Raw genomic sequence first — 18,322 nt, forward strand, 5'->3', positions numbered from 1 at the left:
CAACACAAATTTGACCCCCAGAACTGCTCCATCAAGGATGTCCTCTTTCTTAAACATCTTGTGGATTCAGGTCTTAAAAATTCTTCGCTCTGAGTACACCTAGCAGCCCTATCCGCTGTGCATCCTCCAATCCAAGGGCATTCTGTTTTCACTCACCCTCTCATCAAACAATTCCTGAAAGGTGCTAAAAATTTATTTCCTCCAATAAGACACATCACTCCACAATGGAGCCTGTCGGTTGTCCTAAAAGCTTTAACGACAGAACCTTTCGAACCTTTAGCATCTATCAGCATGCGCCTCCTATCGATGAAAGTAGCTTTCCTCGTGGCTATCACATCCGCCCGTTGAGCTTCTGAACTCACAGCCCTTTGGGTCGACCCACCATATCTGTCTTTCCACCCTGACAAGGTCACGCTTCGACCAGATCTACAGTTCCTTCCTAAGGTTGTGACATCTTTCCATCTCAATCAGGATATCATTCTCCCTACTTTCTTCAAACAGCCTTCTTCCCCACTGGAAACAACTTCGCATTGTCTCGATGTCTGCCGAGCCCTTGCATTTTACAAATCTCGAACCGAGCCATTCAGAACTACCCCATGCCTATTTGTTGCGTATGGTAAGCCAAACCAAGGCTCACCTGTATCATCACAAAGGCTTGCAGTATGGATCACCCAGACAATCCGTCTTGCCTACCAACTTTAAAATCTACCTGTACCTAATCCTCTGACAGTGCACTCTACCAGAGGCATTGCCACCTCTATGGCTTTTTCCAGAGGAGTCCCAGTTCAAGAACTTTGTAGAGCAGCCACTTGGTCAAAGCCCTCTACTTTCATCAGACACTACCGACTAGATGTCAGAGCCAGAGCTGATTCCAGTTTCGGTAGAGCTGTCTTACCTTCACTCCTGTGACATCAACACGACCAACGAGACTACCCTCCTCTGGTAAGTCAGCTTGCTATTTGCCCATAGTGTGTGATGCACAGAGATCACGCAGAAGAAATGCAGGTTGCTTACCTGTAACCGTAGTTCTTCTAGTGGTCATCTGTGCATTCACACAACCCACCCACCATCCCCTCTTGTCTCGTTCAGGCTTGAGGTATGCTGCATTATAATGTGACACCTGTCACACACACATGTATTTGTTCATCCTGCTTGAACATATGCATGGACATGCATGTCTGTCTAACCGCATATTACTGTATGCGCATATATATATATATATATATATATATATATATATATATATATACACATACACATTATTATGCTGGTGTGTATATATACATATATGTATAGCTATCCTTGGTTCTATTGACTGCGGTCTCAAGGAACTGAGGAGCATGGCGGGACCCCTGGACATGCGCAGTAGGATGGTGGGCGGGGATCCCGCCAAAAGTCATACTCCGCTATTGAAGTTCCCGACACTGATCCTGCGCAGGCGTAAAAGCCCATAGTGTGTGATGCACAGATGACCACTAGAAGAACTACGGTTACAGGTAAGCAACCTGCATTTGCTTCCTTTGGGGAAGAGGCTATCACACAGATAAATGCTATACTGGAACAGTCTTTAATATTCACTGATGTACGTGCGGTTTCAAGTTACCTGTTACATGGAAATTAACAAAAAGAGCATCAATGGATTCTCTGCACCCTTTCGACAGCTCAAAGATCGATATTACAGCATTGGAAGAACATACACTCACCTCCTGTAATGCAATGGATTGGGGTCCTTACAACGCTTTCAGTATTTGAACAGGTGGCCTATCGACACCACGTTCAAACGGAGACTTATTTGAATATTTGGTCCATTTTTGTTGAAACCCACATATAATAGCTGGGTTTGTTTTTGTATGTTTTTGTGGTTTAAATTTTTTGTATATTGTTTTTAAGTGTTTTTATCCGATGTAAACCGCCCAGAGAGCTTTGGCTATGGGACAGTATACAAATAATAATAATAATAATAATAATAATAATAATAATAATAATAATAATAGAAAGTTGTGCATTTCATACAAATGTATGTATGTATATTTAAAAAAGAGGATTTTTTTTAATGAAAAAATTTTGGGCAACATGTTGGAGACCCTGGTATAGACCACAGGAAGGGTGGGGGGAAATGGGGAGGGGGCAGGATGTCCATGGAAACTGTGCCCCCCCCCCCAGTTCCTGCCAATGTTCCACCTGGAGCCGTGAATCTAGTAGTAGTATTGTTCATTACATTTCTCTAGCGCCCCATAGCCAAAGCTCTCTGGGTGGTTTATGTAAGATTAAAACAATTAAAAACAATATACAACATTTAAACCCATAAAAACATGCAGCATACACAAAAACATGCATCTAAAAGAAGCCATGAACAACTTTAAGCTGTCAGCCAAACCAAAAAACAACAACACAGGTCCGGGATTGGTGAAGCTCAGCGTATATTGCTAAATCTAACCTTTGTAATCCTCGTCTTTTTATAGGACAAGCATTGGTTGATAAGGCAAGCAAAGACTCCCATGTCAAACGCATCCATTGAGTTCCTGGACAGTGCATACAGACAGCGGTAAGGAGGGATTCTGAACAATGTTGCCTGGCCAGGGGTCGGGGGTGAGGCATGCCGGGAGCATTTTCCTAAAAGGAGCAGCTTAAAAGGAGAGCCAAGGGGTGGGAAATGATGATGGCATCCTTTAGCAGAGGCAGTTGGGAGGAACAGAGAGAAAGAGGCCTGTGGAAACAGTGTTTTGGTGTGGTATGTCTGTTCTCAGCTGGGGAGGTCCGAGATCTTCAGTGGGCCTCAACCCTTCAGAATATAGAAAAATTGTTACAGGGAGCATACAACTCTCTAGTTACAACAGCTCCGCTAGCTTCCAGCTATGACCTATTAAGCCCTATACGGCTCAGGTCCAGGTTATCTGAAAGACCGTATTCTCCCTTACGAGCCTGCCCATGCCCTGAGATCTTCAGGGGAGGCCTTTCTCTCGGTCCCACCACTATCACAGGCATATCTAGCGGGAACATGGGAGAGGGCCTTCTCGGTGGCTGCTCCAGGGCTCTGGAACTCCCTTCCCACGGAAGCTAGACTGGCTCCCTCTTTGCTATGGTTCCGGAGGCAGCCAGAAACTTTTTTGTTCCGGCAGGACTTCAGGGAATAGTGTGGACTTCTGTTTATACGCTGGATTTTTAAAAAATTGTTACCGTATTTCTTTGATTCTAAGACACACTTTTTTCCCATATAAACATTTCTAAAAATGGGGTGCGTCTTAGAATCGCGGGTGTGATTATTTTTCTTAGAATCAAAGCTTTTTTTCTGTTGGTGGTACTGAAATTAGTGTGCGTCTTACAATCGATGGAGTCTTACAATTGAAGAAATACGATATTTGTTTTTTAAATATTTTAAATGTTCTAATACAGCAGATTTAATTATATTTTAACTATATGTTTTAATTGTATAAGTTTTAATTTTCTAAAGCCACCTTGAGTCCAAGCACAAGGGAAAAGGTAGGATACAAATAAATATAATAAATAAATAAATCATAAATTTTATAGCCCAGGAGTGCAGAGGCTAGGTCTGTGGGGCAAACACGCCCCACCTGCTGTGCCAAGCCAGCCCTCTGGGGTTCTCCAGATGGCCACGCCCTCTTCCTGTGACCACGCCCCCTTTCCCTGACCGACGATTGGCAGCTTCCTGGCTTTTTTAGGGGTTTTTTCTGCCTCCCAAAAGGCTGAACGGCCTCTCTAGTCCTAAAGCTTAGTTGCTGGCAGTAAAGAGCTCTAAGCGAAACTATGCTGGTGATTGGGGTATTCCTGCATTGAGCAGGGGGTTGAACTCAATGGCGTTATAGGCCCCTTCCAACTCTACTATTCTATGATTCTATGATTTACAAAAGGCTGCACAGTGAATTCCATGCGCAGAGCTAGGATTTGAACCCAGGTCTCCAACTCCAGTGCCCTAAAAATAATTGTTAAGCACAACAGAGGAAGGCTGTCGCTTTCATGCCACGCTTGTGAGCTTCTTGGAGGCATCTGGTGGGCCACTGTTAGAACTGGACCTTGGGACTATTCCCTAGCCTAGGTCCCTACAGACGACATGGGCCCTTGATTTGATCCAGAAGGGCTCTTCTTAAGTCCTTCTGTTTGGGGATGGACTTGATTGCAGGATCAATAATACAGCAACGCAGACATGTAGTGCTGAGCGTGTGTGTGTGTGTGTCTGCCCAGGTGTGTTCATCTGTTCAAGTTGGGTGCCATGTGGGCAGGCATGTAGAATACCCATCTCTGCTTGCAGGTGGCAGACTTTGCTGTCTGTGGATGACATGGTGGAGAAGATGTTGGGTGAACTGAAGACCCTTGGCCTGCTGGACAGCACATACGTGTTCTATACCTCAGATCACGGTTACCACGCGGGTGAGCCGAGGCCTGCTGCTATCCAGAGACCTTGTGGGGTGGGGTTGTTGGGGGACAGGGGGAGGGCTGAGCAGGGTCTCCTGTGGGCAAACGGTGAGGCATGATCAAGCCAGAAGGGAGGGCAGGATGTGTTTGTAGATCTCTGGGTGATTGGCGGTCGATGGGTAAGGGTGAAATGGCAAATCAGGGTGAAATGGCAAAAAAGCTAAAATCAAGGGCTATGATAAAATCAAGGGCAACCTGAAGCCCTCCAGATGTTTTGGACTACAACTCCCATAATTCCTGGGCATTGGCTGTGCTGGCACAGACTTAAGGATGGTGTAGTCCAAAACATCTGGAAGGTACCAGGTTGTTTAACCCTGATGTAGCCACGACCTCAGCACTTTAGGGCGCAGTCCTATGCATGTTTAGACAGAAAAAGTCCTACAACTCCCAACATTCCCCAACCAGCTGTGATGGCTGGAGAATGCTGGGAGTTGTAGGACTTCTTTCTGTCTAAATATTCAAAAATGTGCACCCTTAAAAACCCATTATTTTTAGTGGGAAAGATTTTAATCATGTGCTTTACTGTCCAGTTGAAATCCACAAGTATTTTTGATAGGTTTACATTAAAGTTAACCTAGTCGTTAACTTTAATTTTTTAAAAAATACGTTTTAATGCAACTAAGTATTTACTGCCAAGAGTATGCTGGTTCTCCCAGGGGCTTTGTACTCATTGACCTGAGTACAAAGCCCCTTGACTGGATGGTGGACATAAGTTAATTGTTTACATTCTAAATTTAAGTAGAACAATCTGTACACATTTTTGGAAATATTTCTGTAAGTAAAGGATCTAGAAAGGTACTTTAAAAACAGAAAAGAAAGCTGGAAATGAAGAGAGGGGGTTCTTAATTTTCTGGGAATAGGGAGGGTTCCTGATTTTATTTCAATACTACCCAAGAGCCAGTGTGGAGTAGTGGTTACAGTGGTGAACTGAGAGTCGGGAGATCCGGGTTCCAATCCCCACGCGGCCATGAAGCTCACTGGGTGACTTTGAGCCAGTCACAGACTCTCAGCCCAACCTAGATAAACGGTATATAAATATTCTAAATAAATAAATAACCTACCTCACAGGGCTGTTGTCGTGAGGATAAAGGACCATGTGAGCCTCTGTGATTCCTTGCAAGAGGGAAAAGGCAAGATATAAATGCAAGAATAAAATAATAAAGTTCTCTGGGTGGTTCACAAAAATTAAAGTCCAAAATGCAACATGAGAACAACATAATGGGCCTGTTCAGACAACACGCTAAGCTATGGTTAGGCTGCTAACCCCTTTGCAGCAAATGGTTAGTGAACATGTTTAAACCATAGTTATGTAGCCCCCATGGTTAGGAATGGTTCACCCGACACACTAAGCCATAATGTTTAGCTCAAAATGCTTAGCCATGGCAGCTTAGCAGGGTCGATAAAAAAATCTTTTCAATGTAAAAAAATATAAAGTAATTTCAAACAGCTAAAAACAATTAACAATGAAATGTCACAACCAATTAGACAACTGATATTAACAGCCCTATCATATGCCTGGGAGCCTTAACCTGGTGCCAAAATGATGACAATGTTAGTGCCAGGTGGACCTCAGTGGGGAGAGCATTCCACAATCGGGAGGGAGGGGACCACCAACAAGGCCCTCAAATGTCCCGCTGTGATTACAGCTCTGATTGGCTGGCAGAGCTGGTCCTCCATCTCTGAGCCTAAATGAGGAGCCAAAGGAAAGTAAAAGGTGGAGGAAGTGTCTTCCTAAGAGAAAACTGGGAATGCGTGTCTTTCCAAATAGGGATCTGTGCCCCAGGTATCACCCCCTTCCAGTGATCCATCCAGTGAGAGCCAGTGTAGTGCAGTGGTTACAGTAGAGGTTGACAACTTGTGGCAGTGTTGAGCCATAACAATTCAAAATTACAAGTACAATACCGTAAAAACAAAACATTTAACCACCGTTAACAATAAAAATAGACAGGCAGCAAACAAGTTATACAACCAGCAAAAGCCATAAAAGCAGGTAAAATGCCAGGGCAAACAAAATTGTTTACAACATTTTTACCCCTCCCTCCACCCAAAAAGGCTCCCCGAGCAGTTTACAAAGATCTGTAATAGGACAGGCCCTGCTTGTAATTTAAAAGAAATGACACAAGAGGAAAAGGGATTGGGAGGGAAGAGGAAAAAAGCCGACAAAGGCACTTTTCCTGACGTTTCAATAGATAACTATTGTAGGTAAATACATTCCCTTTTGGAGCTGAAAACTCACAGCTGCAACTTTTTTTTTTGCCCACCCAGGTCAGTTTTCACTGCCCATTGACAAGCGGCAGCTTTATGAGTTTGACATCCGGGTGCCGTTGCTGGTGCGAGGCCCAGGCATCAAACCGAATCAGACTCATCTGGTAGGTGCATCTCTTCGCCTTTCTGTCTTTCCCTACTTGACCATCTCAGCTGGAGGACTTGTAAGTCAGTGGCTGAGTGCACGCTTTGCATCCAGACAGCACCACGGCGAGTCTCTGCCACCTCCGATTAAATGGAGCTCGAGTTGCAGCAGGCCTGCTCAAAATCTCTGCACTGTTGCCAGTTGGACTGACAATTTGCAGAACACACAGCGCATGGATTAAACAAAATGGATACAACCCTGGTTAAAACTCCTAAACAACCCAGAGTGCTGGGTTTACACATCTCGACAACAGCCCAGAAGCTGGATTGTTTCAGAGAGCAGAAGTTAGCAGGGCAGAAGCCAGGATTCTTAAACAAACCATGTTTTGACCAGGCCAGTGTGTCAGGGAGATGGCTGTGTTAGAACCCTTCTCTCTGAAACGCTAGCTTTGATGTTGTGCATGGGTCAGGGGAGTGGCGGGGGGACGATACTTCCAGTTTTCTCATGTCAGTAGGTTAGCCGTTGCATTGAACGGGATGGCGTGGGCTGCCTCAATCATGTTGTCTTCTTCTTAGGAACCCATCCTCAATATTGATCTGGGACCCACCTTCCTGGACATTGCAGGAGTCAATGTATCTCAGACCTCCATGGATGGGCAGTCCTTCCTGCCCTTGTTGGTAATAACCTGTTCTGAACCTTGAAACAATGTGTGTGGTGGTGGTGGGATCTAATTTAAAAAGCTGTTTTCAGGACTCCCTTAGACGAGTAATGTTCAAACTTTAAGGCAAGGAGAGGGGGCAGCTTGTAGCCCTCCAGATGGTTTGGCCAATGTACTACTTGCATCAGGGATTCTTTTAGCATCACCTTTTCTGCTCAGAACCGTTCCGAATGCACTGCAGAGCATTCTGGGGACTGTTTTAGGACACACTCTTGGTTCTCAGAGGGCTTTAGGTTGACATCTTGGGCCTCCTACATGGATTGAGTGCATCCTCTAGAAAAGGGATGGGCAAAAGGTAGAGCTACAGATGTTTTGGATTTCAACTCCCAGAAGCCCCTGCCAGCATGGCCAGTGGTCAGGAATGCTGGGTGTTGACATCCAAAACTAGAACAGCCCTTAGTATTTCCAAGCCAACCATGTGCTGGCATGGCACAGTAGCACAGGGAGCTTCCTTTGGGGGGAATATATCTGTCATAACTGATTTTCTTCTTGAGGATCCCTTAGGGCAGGCATCCAGGGTAGGTGCAGTCGGGCATCTGCTGAGGATCCACACTCTGGCAGGGGCCCACTGACAAGAGCCCCCTGGACGCGCTCCTCCTCTTCACCATGGCATCCTGCCTCTTGCTCTGGCCCAGACAAAGGTAGTGGTGGTGAGAAGGAGGCAGAGCAGATGCCCCGGCCTACACGCTCCCTGGTTCCCTCCTTGTTGAACAAGCAAAGGCTATCAGTGATGAGAAAGAAGACGACGAGCAAGAGCAGCCGGTGACCATGGTGGGGAGAAGGTAGACAGATTGAGGGCACAGAGCGTGTCTTGCCCAGGGGACCGCCGAAACCTGGATCCAGTACTGCCTGATGGTTCTTCTGATGTACCCTAGAATTCAGAAAGCCCTGCTGGAGACGAAACGCTCAGAGCAGTGCTAGGTCTTTTACCAGCTCCATTTTTGTGGATGTCTGCCTGGGGTGGGGGTGGTGGGGGTTCCTGGAGCACCATCTGAGAGCTTCTCCCATAGATTAAGCCTTTGGATAGCAAGTTTGGAGGCCACGGCAGAGAGGTGGGACAAGCATTCCAACGAGGGAGGCTCCCTGAAATGCGTTTCCTGTGCTCCAGATGAACAGCACGCGCAGCAATGGTTGGCGGTCGGATTTCCTGGTGGAGTACACTGGGGAAGGCTGCACTGGCAAAGATCCCCACTGTCCGGGCTTGGGACCGGGAGTGTCGGTAAGTGTTCTGCACTTTTCACGGCTGTCCAGATTCCGCAGCAAGCGAAGCAAGATTCTGCCGTCTATGTAAACTGTGCAAAGTAAGCCCCACTCCCACCCCGCAAAAAAAAATAAAAATAAAATAAAATGCATTTATCTGTTTTGTTTTTAGGACTGTCACCCTCATTAAAGAGCTCTTAGTTAATTCATAGGAGTTTTAATTGACCAAATCTGCACTCGTTTGCATGTGAAGAAAATGGTAATTCTGAAAAAGAGGACTTTGTTGGCTGAGACACCTAAAAATGATCTTGGAAGAGGCATCCCATCCTGTATGGATCAGGAGAAAGCATGCCTCTTCTCAGGTGCTACTGCCACCTGCACACGCACACACAAATGATGAATAATGTGGTGGGTTTTAAAGGTATATAAAAATCTGCTGCCTGTTTTTAAAAAATCAGATGAATTAACAGAACGTTGGAGTCAAGTTGAATCAGTTACGGGAGTGTTTGGACAATCACATTGGGAAGAGAAGCCATGATGGCTTCTCCCCCAGCCCCAGCACATGCTGTGCGTGCAACCATCATTTGCATTATTCCCCGCAACGCAGGTTGTATCATCCGAACCCAGCACATGGCGCGGCAGGGGTAGCTTTGTACCCATCCCACAAGCCCTGCTGGAAGCCGAGGGTCGTAGGGTGGGTATGAAGCCATCCATGTCATGGGGATGGCACAGTAACCCGCACTGCATCATGGGGAATTAGGCAAATGATGGTCACACACAAAACACACATGCTTTTACTGACATGAAGGCCCAACCCAGTCTCTGTGTGGAAGCCTTTCTTATTTTGCATAATTCAATTCTTCTTCATGATATTTCTTTGCTGCCAGAGTTCTCTGGGCAGCATACATAATTTTTTTTTAACATTATAAACAATAAAAATACAATCGCAATATAAAACACACTTAGCAGAGAGAACCAATAAAATCTAAATGCATCTTTAAACTTTAAAAAGCCAAAACTACCTAGTCTGTAAAAACCCCAGCAAGCCATTAAAAGGTCTGTGTATATTTTAAAATGGTTTTGACTTCATTCATTCATTTATTTATTATAATTCTATACTGCCCAATAACCAAAGCTCTCTAGGAGGTTTACAAAGATTAAAAACTATTGAAATACATTATACAAAGTGTAAAAGCCATTTACGTACTAACATATAGACTGACAGCACACACACACACACACACACACACGCACGAACTTAAAGAATCAAGAATAAGAAAATTCCATGACCTGATTAAAATCTCATCATATGCTGCCAAACGTGAGATAAGAGAAGGGTCTTAACCTGCTATCTCAAACTATGGCCTAATCTACACCAAGCAGGATATTCCACTATGAACGCGGTATATAAAAGGCAGGAGCCACACTACTGCTTTATACCGGTATTGAAGTGCACGGACAACTGTTGAGGCCCATTGACACATCCCATATACCGCTTTCATAGTGCTATATCCTGCTTGGTGTGGCTCCTGCCTTTCATATACTGCTTCCATACTGCTTTCATAGTGCAATATCCTGCTTGGTGTAGATTAGGCCAGTGTTGACACCAAGCGGGCCTCATCAAGGAGATCATTCCACAATTAGGAGGCCCCCACTGAGAAGGCCCTCTACCTTGCTGCCAGCTTCCGAGCCTCCCTTGGAGGAGGCACGTGTGGAGGAGGGCCTTAGATGCTGAGGTTCATGCCAGGAGATGCACTCCATCAGGTATGGCGGACTTGTGCCAAAAATATTGCAGGGTAGGTGTAGGTGTAGAGCGAGCCTCTCTGGGAAGGGCATTGCACAACTGGAGTGCTGTTGCCACCTGCCAAATTTCACCTGGCTTCTGGTGAGGACTCCTGTGTCTGGGTAGGTACATATGGGAGGAGGCGATCCTTCAAGTGACCTGGCCCCAAGCCATGTAGGGCTTTAAAGGCTCAAACCTGCCCTTTTTTGAGTTCTGGTTTTGCTAATCGTGAAAAGGAGCCAAGAGCTATGCAAATCAATGAAGAGACATGCGCACTGCAGATCCTGCTCAGCCCCAGAGCCTGGTTTCTGAAAAGACGCAAGACCTCCAAATGTGACCTATGTGGCAGTGATTCTTGCAGGCTGTGGAACTGCTGACTACTGAGTATGTCTTACTGTTGAGCTGCCACTAGCTCCCCTTTCCTAAGAGGGTTGCAGAATGCCCGTGCCCCCATGCACATCCATGCATTCATGTGTGCAAAGTCAGCTCTGAATTTTCATGGGCCTTTGAGCAAGAGTCGTTTTGCCTTAGGCCAGGGGTGGGACACCTCAGATCCTGGCCACGTGGTTTCCGGTTTGGCCCTCTAGAGTTCTCCCAAGTTTGTTTTTTTTCTCTCCAGCAAGAATGCAAGTTCAGTTGATGGTTGTTTCTGGCTACTCTGTGGTGTAAAAAAGGCCACTGTAGCCAATCTGGCAGCCATAGAACAGTGGGAGTGAAATATTCCATGGCGTGACATTTTCTGTAGATGGGTCTCGCTGGGAATTATCCTCCTGGTTGAAGCCATGTGATGTTAAGGTGTCCGGTCGTTGGGTTGGGGCCGTGGCTCAGTGGTAGAGCACCTGCTTTGAGTGCGGAAGGTCGCAGGTTCAATCCCCAGGTAGGGCTGGGGAAAATCCTGCCTGAAACCCTGGAGAGCTGCTGCCAGTCTGTGTCTACAGTACTGGTCTTAGATGGGCTATGGGTCAACTCAGTATAAAGCAAGCCCACCAGATGTTTTCACCTATAACTTCCATGAGCCCTCAGCTTTGGCTGTAATGGCTAGGGGAGGGGGCCCCTCCAGACATGTTGGGCTACAAGTTGCCCGTCCCTTACTATCCAGTAGTTTTCCATTTCTTAGACCAGGTAGCATCTCTGCTGCGATAATTAGGAAAAGGAAAGGAACCTCTCGTGCAAAGCACTTGAGTCATTACTAACTCCTAGAGGGACGCCTGCTTTCGCCGACGTTTTCTTGGCAGACTTTGTAGCGGGGTGGTTTGCCATTGCCTTCCCCAGTCACAACTACCTTTCCCCCAGCTAGCTGGGGACTCATTTTACCCACCTCAGAAGGATGGAAGGCTGAGTCGACCCGAGCCGGCTGCCTGAGAACCAGCTTCCGCTGGGATCAAACTCAGGCCATGGGGAGAGTTTCGGCTGCAGAAACTGCCGCTTACCACGCTGCGCCACACGAGGCTCTTTTGCAATAATTAACAAACCATATATATTGCCGTCAGGATGCATGGTTTACAAAGTGAAAGAGGACAGGGTCCTGCCCCCAAGGAACTTTTAAAGCAGTGCAGTGTAGTGGTTAGAGTGTCAACTAGGACCTGGGAGTCCTGGGTTCAGATCCCCACTCCGCCATGAAGGCCACACAATGACCCCCCGCACTATTCACAATCTCTTAGCCTAACCTACCTGGCAAGGTTGTGTGTGAAATGGTGAGATACAAATGGAATAAGTAAATGCTGCCTAGCTTTACTTTTGAACTAAGGCTGCCTGCGCATGGGCTGACCCAAACGTTGCGTTTGCAGCATGCCAGGGATGTGGCCTCTCCGTTCCTGTCATTCTGCCTTAAGGTGTTTTTATTTATTGTATTTATTTATTGCATTTCTATGTTCTTGGACTCACGGGGCCTGATATTTGTTTATGCAAATAGCCCTTCCCCTCATTTTCATATCGGCCCAAGCCCCGGGCTCCCACAGCGTAGAGGGATATTCTTGGCCTCTTTCATGCGGGCATTTTGCACCCTTGCTCTCCACGCATTTGTGGACCCAATTATGTCCCACCCCTGGGATCCATGCTCACAATTGCATGCTAGCACTATCCAGTCTGCCTGTAACAATGCATTGAAAGCACAGGGGCAGATCCACCACCCGCTTTTCTATTTCTTAACCAGACCCATTGTCAAAGGATTTGGTTGGGAGAGTTGAAGTTTCTATCTTATGAAAACCAATGGGGACCTGCAACAAAATGTTGCAGCGTGGAATCATCCTGTTCAGGGTTACAGCCATGTCTTCTTCTAGCATATTCCATTCCATCCTCTCCCTCACCCTGACACTGAGCATTCCATGGCCACTGAGCATGCTCAGTCCTTATCAGGTTGGGTTTTTTTTAGGGGGGGTCCCCCTCAGGGCCCCAAATATCTTTCCGTATTTGAATGTTGTGTTTGTGTTTGTATTTTGGATTTGAGAGCTTCAACTGCTGAGCGGTACAGAAATGTTGTTGTTGTTGTTGTTGTTGTTGTTATTATTATATGATGCAAACCCTGTGGTTCCCCTCAATCATGCCCTTTTTATTTCTCAATGGGCCTATTTTGGCCACAATCCTATTGCCACTCGCTAGCCGAATTTGCTGTTAGGGGGAGTGTGGGAAGGTCTTGGGTACACGTCAGATTCATATGAAACCTCCCTCTTTCCCCGCTCCCTCTCCGCCTTTGGCAGCAATGCTTTCCTGACTGCGTCTGTGAGGATGCCTTCAATAACACCTACGCCTGTGTGCGCACCCTAAGCGCCATCGACTTGCAGTACTGTGAATTTGCGGATGCCCTGGTAAGTTTGACCACATTTTGCCCCCTCACCTACTTCCGACGCAGGGGCTGCTGTCGAGTTGGAAAATTTGTCCCGATTGATGACAAGCTGGGAAAAGGCGCTTCCAAGGGCGGGTTGGAGAAAATCCTTGCTCGCAAACCTTCCCCCACGCCGAGGGAATCCTGTTCCTGCCTGTTCTGTTAGCTGAGCACCCCCTGCGCTGTGCAGAGGGCTCTGGGGCGTATTCTAGGCTCCTCGTGTCATTCACAAGGGGCAGTGGCCGGGCTTGATACCCCCCTGCTTTGGGCCTGTGTCAGCTTGAGGGAGAAGCCAGGCGTGCATTCGGACGGGGCTCACAGCAGTGGGTGCTGAGCTCTCTGCCTGACGGACATGTGGCTGTGGCGCATGAGTGAATGAAACATTGGGACATGCCACGGCCAGGGCCGGTGCTACCATTAGGCCAACTAAGCAGCCACCTAGGGAGCAGTATTGACCTTTAAAGGTCACCGTTTTATACAAATTAACTGTTTTAAGAAAAAACATAATAAAAGGAAAATGTAGTTCAGAAACTCTTCTTGAACAACTGAATCGAAGTTCACAATTTTTTTTGTGGGGGGTGCAAGTAGCTTGCCTTGCCTAGGGCACAAAATAGTCCCTGGCCACGGCCACTGGTTGGCTGTTTTGTCACTGCAGCCTCTCCATCTTAGAATCATAGAATAGCAAAGTTGGAAGGGGCCTACAAGGCCATCGAGTCCAACCCCCTGCTCAATGCAGGAATCCACCCTAAAGCATCCCTGACAGATGGTTGTCCAGCTGCCTCTTGAAGGCCTCTAGTGTGGGAGAGCCCACAACCTCCCCAGGTAACTGATTCCATTGTCGCACTGCTCTAACAGTCAGGGAGTTTTTCCTGATGTCCAGCCGGAATCTGGCTTCCTTTAACTTGAGCCCGTTATTCCGTGTCCTGCACTCTGGGAGGATCGAGAAGAGATCCTGGCCCTCCTCTGTGTGACAACCTTTTAAGTATTTGAAGAGCGCTATCCTGTCTCCCCTCAGCCTTCTCTTCTCCAGGCTAAACATGCCCAGTTCTTTCAGTCTCTCTTCATAGGGCTTTGTTTCCAGACCCCTGATCATCCTGGTTGCCCTCCTCTGAACACGCTCCAGCTTGTCTGCGTCCTTCTTGAATTGTGGAGCCCAGAACTGGACGCAATACTCCAGATGAGGGCCAAATAGAGAGGAACCAGGACCTCACGTGATTTGGAAGCGATACTTCTATTAATGCAGCCCAAAACAGCATTGGCCTTCCTTGCAGCCCCATCGCACTGGGGAGCTTTCTTGCAGCCATAACTCGTTGGGGAGCTGAGCACTCTTCTGCCCGATGCCTGGAAAGGGTTTGGGGGAAGACCGTGCTGCTCCCCTCTTGGGCACTGAGCACGTTTTCCATTACTGCTCCTCTCCCTGGGGAACTTTGGGAAGCTTCTGAGGTTCGCTGGGGAAAGTGCAGGAAAGGGCCACTAAAATGATCAAGGAGCAGGAGCATCTCCCCTATGAGGAAAGGTTTCAACAGGTGGGATTCCTCAGCTTGGAAAAAGGAGGCTAAAGGGACACACGATAGACGTGTACAAAATCATGCAAGGTATGGAGAAAGTGGACAGGGAGACATTTTTCTCGCTCTCCCAAAATACTAGAACTGGGGTCATCCCATGAAGCTGGTTGGCGGAAGGTTCAGGACAGAAAAAAGGAAGTATTTCTTCGCACATCGCAGAGTTAAACTATGGAATTCACTACCCCAAGACGTAGTGAGGGCCACCCATCTGGATGGCTTTAAAAAGGGGGGTTAGATAAATTCCTGGAGGAGAAGGCTGTCCATGGCTACGAGTCCTGATGGCTAAGTGCAGCCCCCAGGATCAGAGGCAGTAAACCTGTATACACCAGTTGCTCGGGAACGTGGGTGGGAGGGTGCTGTTGCACCCGTGTCCTGCTTGTGGGTCCCTGGTCGACAGCTGGTTGGCCACTGTGTGACCAGAGTACTGGCTTGGATGGACCCTTGGTCTGATCCTGCAAGGCTCTTCTTATGAGCCCTTCATGAAAGCCACTGCTAAGGAGGCAGTGTTTAGCCACACGTACCCAATAGTTTCCATAAAACATCCTTGTCCCGTGGCTATGAACTGGGCTTGGTTTTCATCTGTGCAAATTTCTCCTGCTGGAGGCAGATGTTGCAGCCCGGTACTTCCAGGCTGGGTGTGGTGAGGTGAAGGGCGTTTGGGTACCAAAGAGCCTCTCACGTTTCAGCTGCAGGAATCGGGAGCTCCTCAAAACACTCCTTTCCGTTGCTGAAATCAGCACTGACCTCTGGGAGCCTTAGCACGGAGCCCTGGCTCTAGGCTTTTTCCATACCTGGCCTGGACCGCCCCCTCCTTCTTGAGCTCCATCCCTAGAGATAAATTATTTTTGCTGCATCTATCTTTTTACCTGTCTGTTGCTGTTTTTTATCTGTCATTTTATCCTTTTTGTCTTGCTCCTTTGCTAAAAGGGCTTCCGGAGTAGCTGACACACACTCCATAAAAACAAGGCAGTTCCCTGCCCACAGATGTACAACATTTAAAAAGACATGACTCGAAAGGAAAAAGGGATGGGGAGGGATGAGGAGAAGAGCAGGTAGTCTTCCAGCAGGGCTGGTGGAACTGCCCTGTTTCCCACCTTGACATAGTTGAGGATTTTGTGACTCTTCTCCCTGCCTCTGGGAGGACTCCACCTCCTTACCCACCACCAATTTCTCTTTTCCCTTGCAGAATTTTGTTGAGGTCTATAATCTGACTTCAGACCCACACCAACTCCTCAATGTGTTCAAGATGGTGGACCCTTCGGTGCTGGAGCAGATGAATCAGAGGCTAATCAAGTTACAGGCATGCTCTGGGGTCAGCTGCCGCTCCTAACGCCCCCTGATGCTGCTCTTGCTCTGGCTTGTGCCAAGAAGCCCAGAAAGTCCCCGTGGGTCTCTTCTTCCCTCCCTCCCTCCCTCCCTCTCTCTTTCTCTCTCTCTCGTGGGGTCACGTCCTCCTTTCTCCACTTTTAAGCCAACATTGTTCTGCTTTCCCATTCTCAATCCCTTGGCTTTAAGGCCCTGGTCAGTAACTGACTTGGCTGGAGGAATGGCGGGAAGGTATGAACGGGAAGTCGAGGCTCAGTGCACGACCGCCATCGGAATGAATGGGCATCAAGCTCTCGCCTTCTTTTTTTTGCAACTCAAATTTTGCCACTCAGGGTGGGGTTGGGGGCAGAACTGGTCCGGAGGACCCTAGTTGCTGACCCCCCCTGCTCTAAGGGCAGGGCTGGGCAGTTGTCACCCACCGGTAGACCCCTGGAAGGTTGGAGTGAGGGTTTTTGACTCCCAGTGGAACCCTTTGATTCTAAATGTGCTTCTTTTGCACCAGGCACGGGTTGGTGGATCTCAGGGTTGCAGTAAAAAGAAAATGAAAATAAAAGTAGCTCCTGCAAGCCTGAAGTCTACCCACCCTTGGTGAAAGAGGTTGTCCTGGGCTACGTGGCAATGGATTGGCTCTCTTCTTTTCTCCTGCCCTGGGAAGGGGGTGGGATTCATTTCCCCATCTAGTCACTAATCAGAATGGGATTACTTCTCCTCCTTCTCTTTCCCCTGGCTGAGCCCGGGAGGATCCGTGATTTTTGTGTCTTTAATGCCTGTCCTCTTAGGGATTTTTATTCAGATCCTCTCCCCTAGTCCAAAGTGGCTCTGGTAGCTGCTGTGTTGTCTCAACTGTACTTGTTTACTGTTGTGCTGTGAAAAGAAATGGAATAAAAGACTCATTTATTAGGAAACAAGCTCTTGCTCTACTTAACTACAAGAAATGTTACATCTCTCTTACCGCGCTGGTTTAGAAAATCTGCAACCCCGGTTCCAAATATTGCTTGAATTCTGAAAAGAAGATAAGGTAACAAGCAGCATTTGGGGCACCTACAACATTTCATCTGGGCCCAAGCCCCATCCTCTTGGGGAGCTATGAACGGCTTTGTATCCTCAGCAGCTATTACACCAATCTCTACCTTCATCTCAGACCTATTTGCATGGTTAGCAACCAACATATCTGACATTAAGGAAAGGAGATTCAGGCCTAAAGGGCCTGGAAGCAAAGTGTGTGTGGGGGATGAAGATGGGTATACATAGGTGAGCAACAACCAGCATGCACCACTAAGCAACAGTGTAGAATTTGGGGTAGAAGTACGTACACGGTCTTCAAGTGTTATGGCAAACGAAAATTTGCTCGTTGTACAATCTCTCCCATCATCACATCACATTTTCAAACACATTCCCTGAATTTGGTGGCGAAACTCTGGGGAGGTCTATTCCACAGTTGGGGTGCTACCACCAAGAAGACCCTCTCCCAAGTAGCCACCCACCTCACTTTGCTTTGTTGGGAGTACATAGATCAGGGCCTCCAAAAAGGATCTTAAAATTCAAGCAGGTATATATGGGAGAAGGCAATCCTTTTTTTTTTAATTGAATTTTTCAAAGTAACAATGAACAGTAGCAAATCTAAATACACCATATGTGATTCAATTTCTTTACAATCTTTCTGATAATTCAGGATCTTTTTGGTACAAACAAGATTATCTGATAGTTATCATTCAACATCCTAATAGATAATGCCATAGAGTTCCATGTGTCTTAGGCCTTGTGTCCATCTCTGCATTAGCAAATTCAATAAATGAATACCGTATTCCATAAAAGTTTAATTTCTGCTTGCCCTCTTTGTACTAGAAGATGTTTACTGAGTTTCTCCATTAGTGCAAGTTCTCAGATTTCCTGTTTCCATGTGAGAAGAGAAAGTTCATATGCTGATTTCCAATTAGCGGCTATGACTAACCTGGATGTTGTCCAGGAATTAGTCAGGAGCTCTTTATGTCTTTGTGTATATAAAAAGATAGAATCATAGAATCATAGAATAGCAGAGTTGGAAGGGGCCTACAAGGCCATCTAGTCCAACCCCCTACCAAAAATGGTAGTCCCAGTTTTGCAGATTGTGTTAAATCTTGTTGTGTGA

At 46.9% G+C, this 18,322-nt stretch overlaps 1 protein-coding gene across 1 annotated transcript in view; it reads left to right on the forward strand.

Annotated features, from left to right (window-relative positions):
- The window catches only part of LOC134407390 (N-acetylglucosamine-6-sulfatase-like), a 36,890-nt gene extending 19,788 nt beyond the window's left edge, over positions 1-17,102 (forward strand). Inside the window, exons 7-13 of the mRNA XM_063139136.1 lie at positions 2,463-2,545; positions 4,268-4,386; positions 6,697-6,800; positions 7,357-7,458; positions 8,608-8,718; positions 13,179-13,286; positions 16,055-17,102. Of these exons, the coding sequence (XP_062995206.1) occupies positions 2,463-2,545; positions 4,268-4,386; positions 6,697-6,800; positions 7,357-7,458; positions 8,608-8,718; positions 13,179-13,286; positions 16,055-16,198 (771 nt within the window). The 3' untranslated portion in view covers positions 16,199-17,102. The remainder of the gene's footprint in view (positions 1-2,462; positions 2,546-4,267; positions 4,387-6,696; positions 6,801-7,356; positions 7,459-8,607; positions 8,719-13,178; positions 13,287-16,054) is intronic.
- The last annotated feature ends 1,220 nt before the right edge of the window (positions 17,103-18,322 follow it).

The sequence above is a fragment of the Elgaria multicarinata genome, chromosome 12 (assembly GCF_023053635.1).
Source record: "Elgaria multicarinata webbii isolate HBS135686 ecotype San Diego chromosome 12, rElgMul1.1.pri, whole genome shotgun sequence".
NCBI lineage: Eukaryota > Metazoa > Chordata > Lepidosauria > Squamata > Anguidae > Elgaria > Elgaria multicarinata.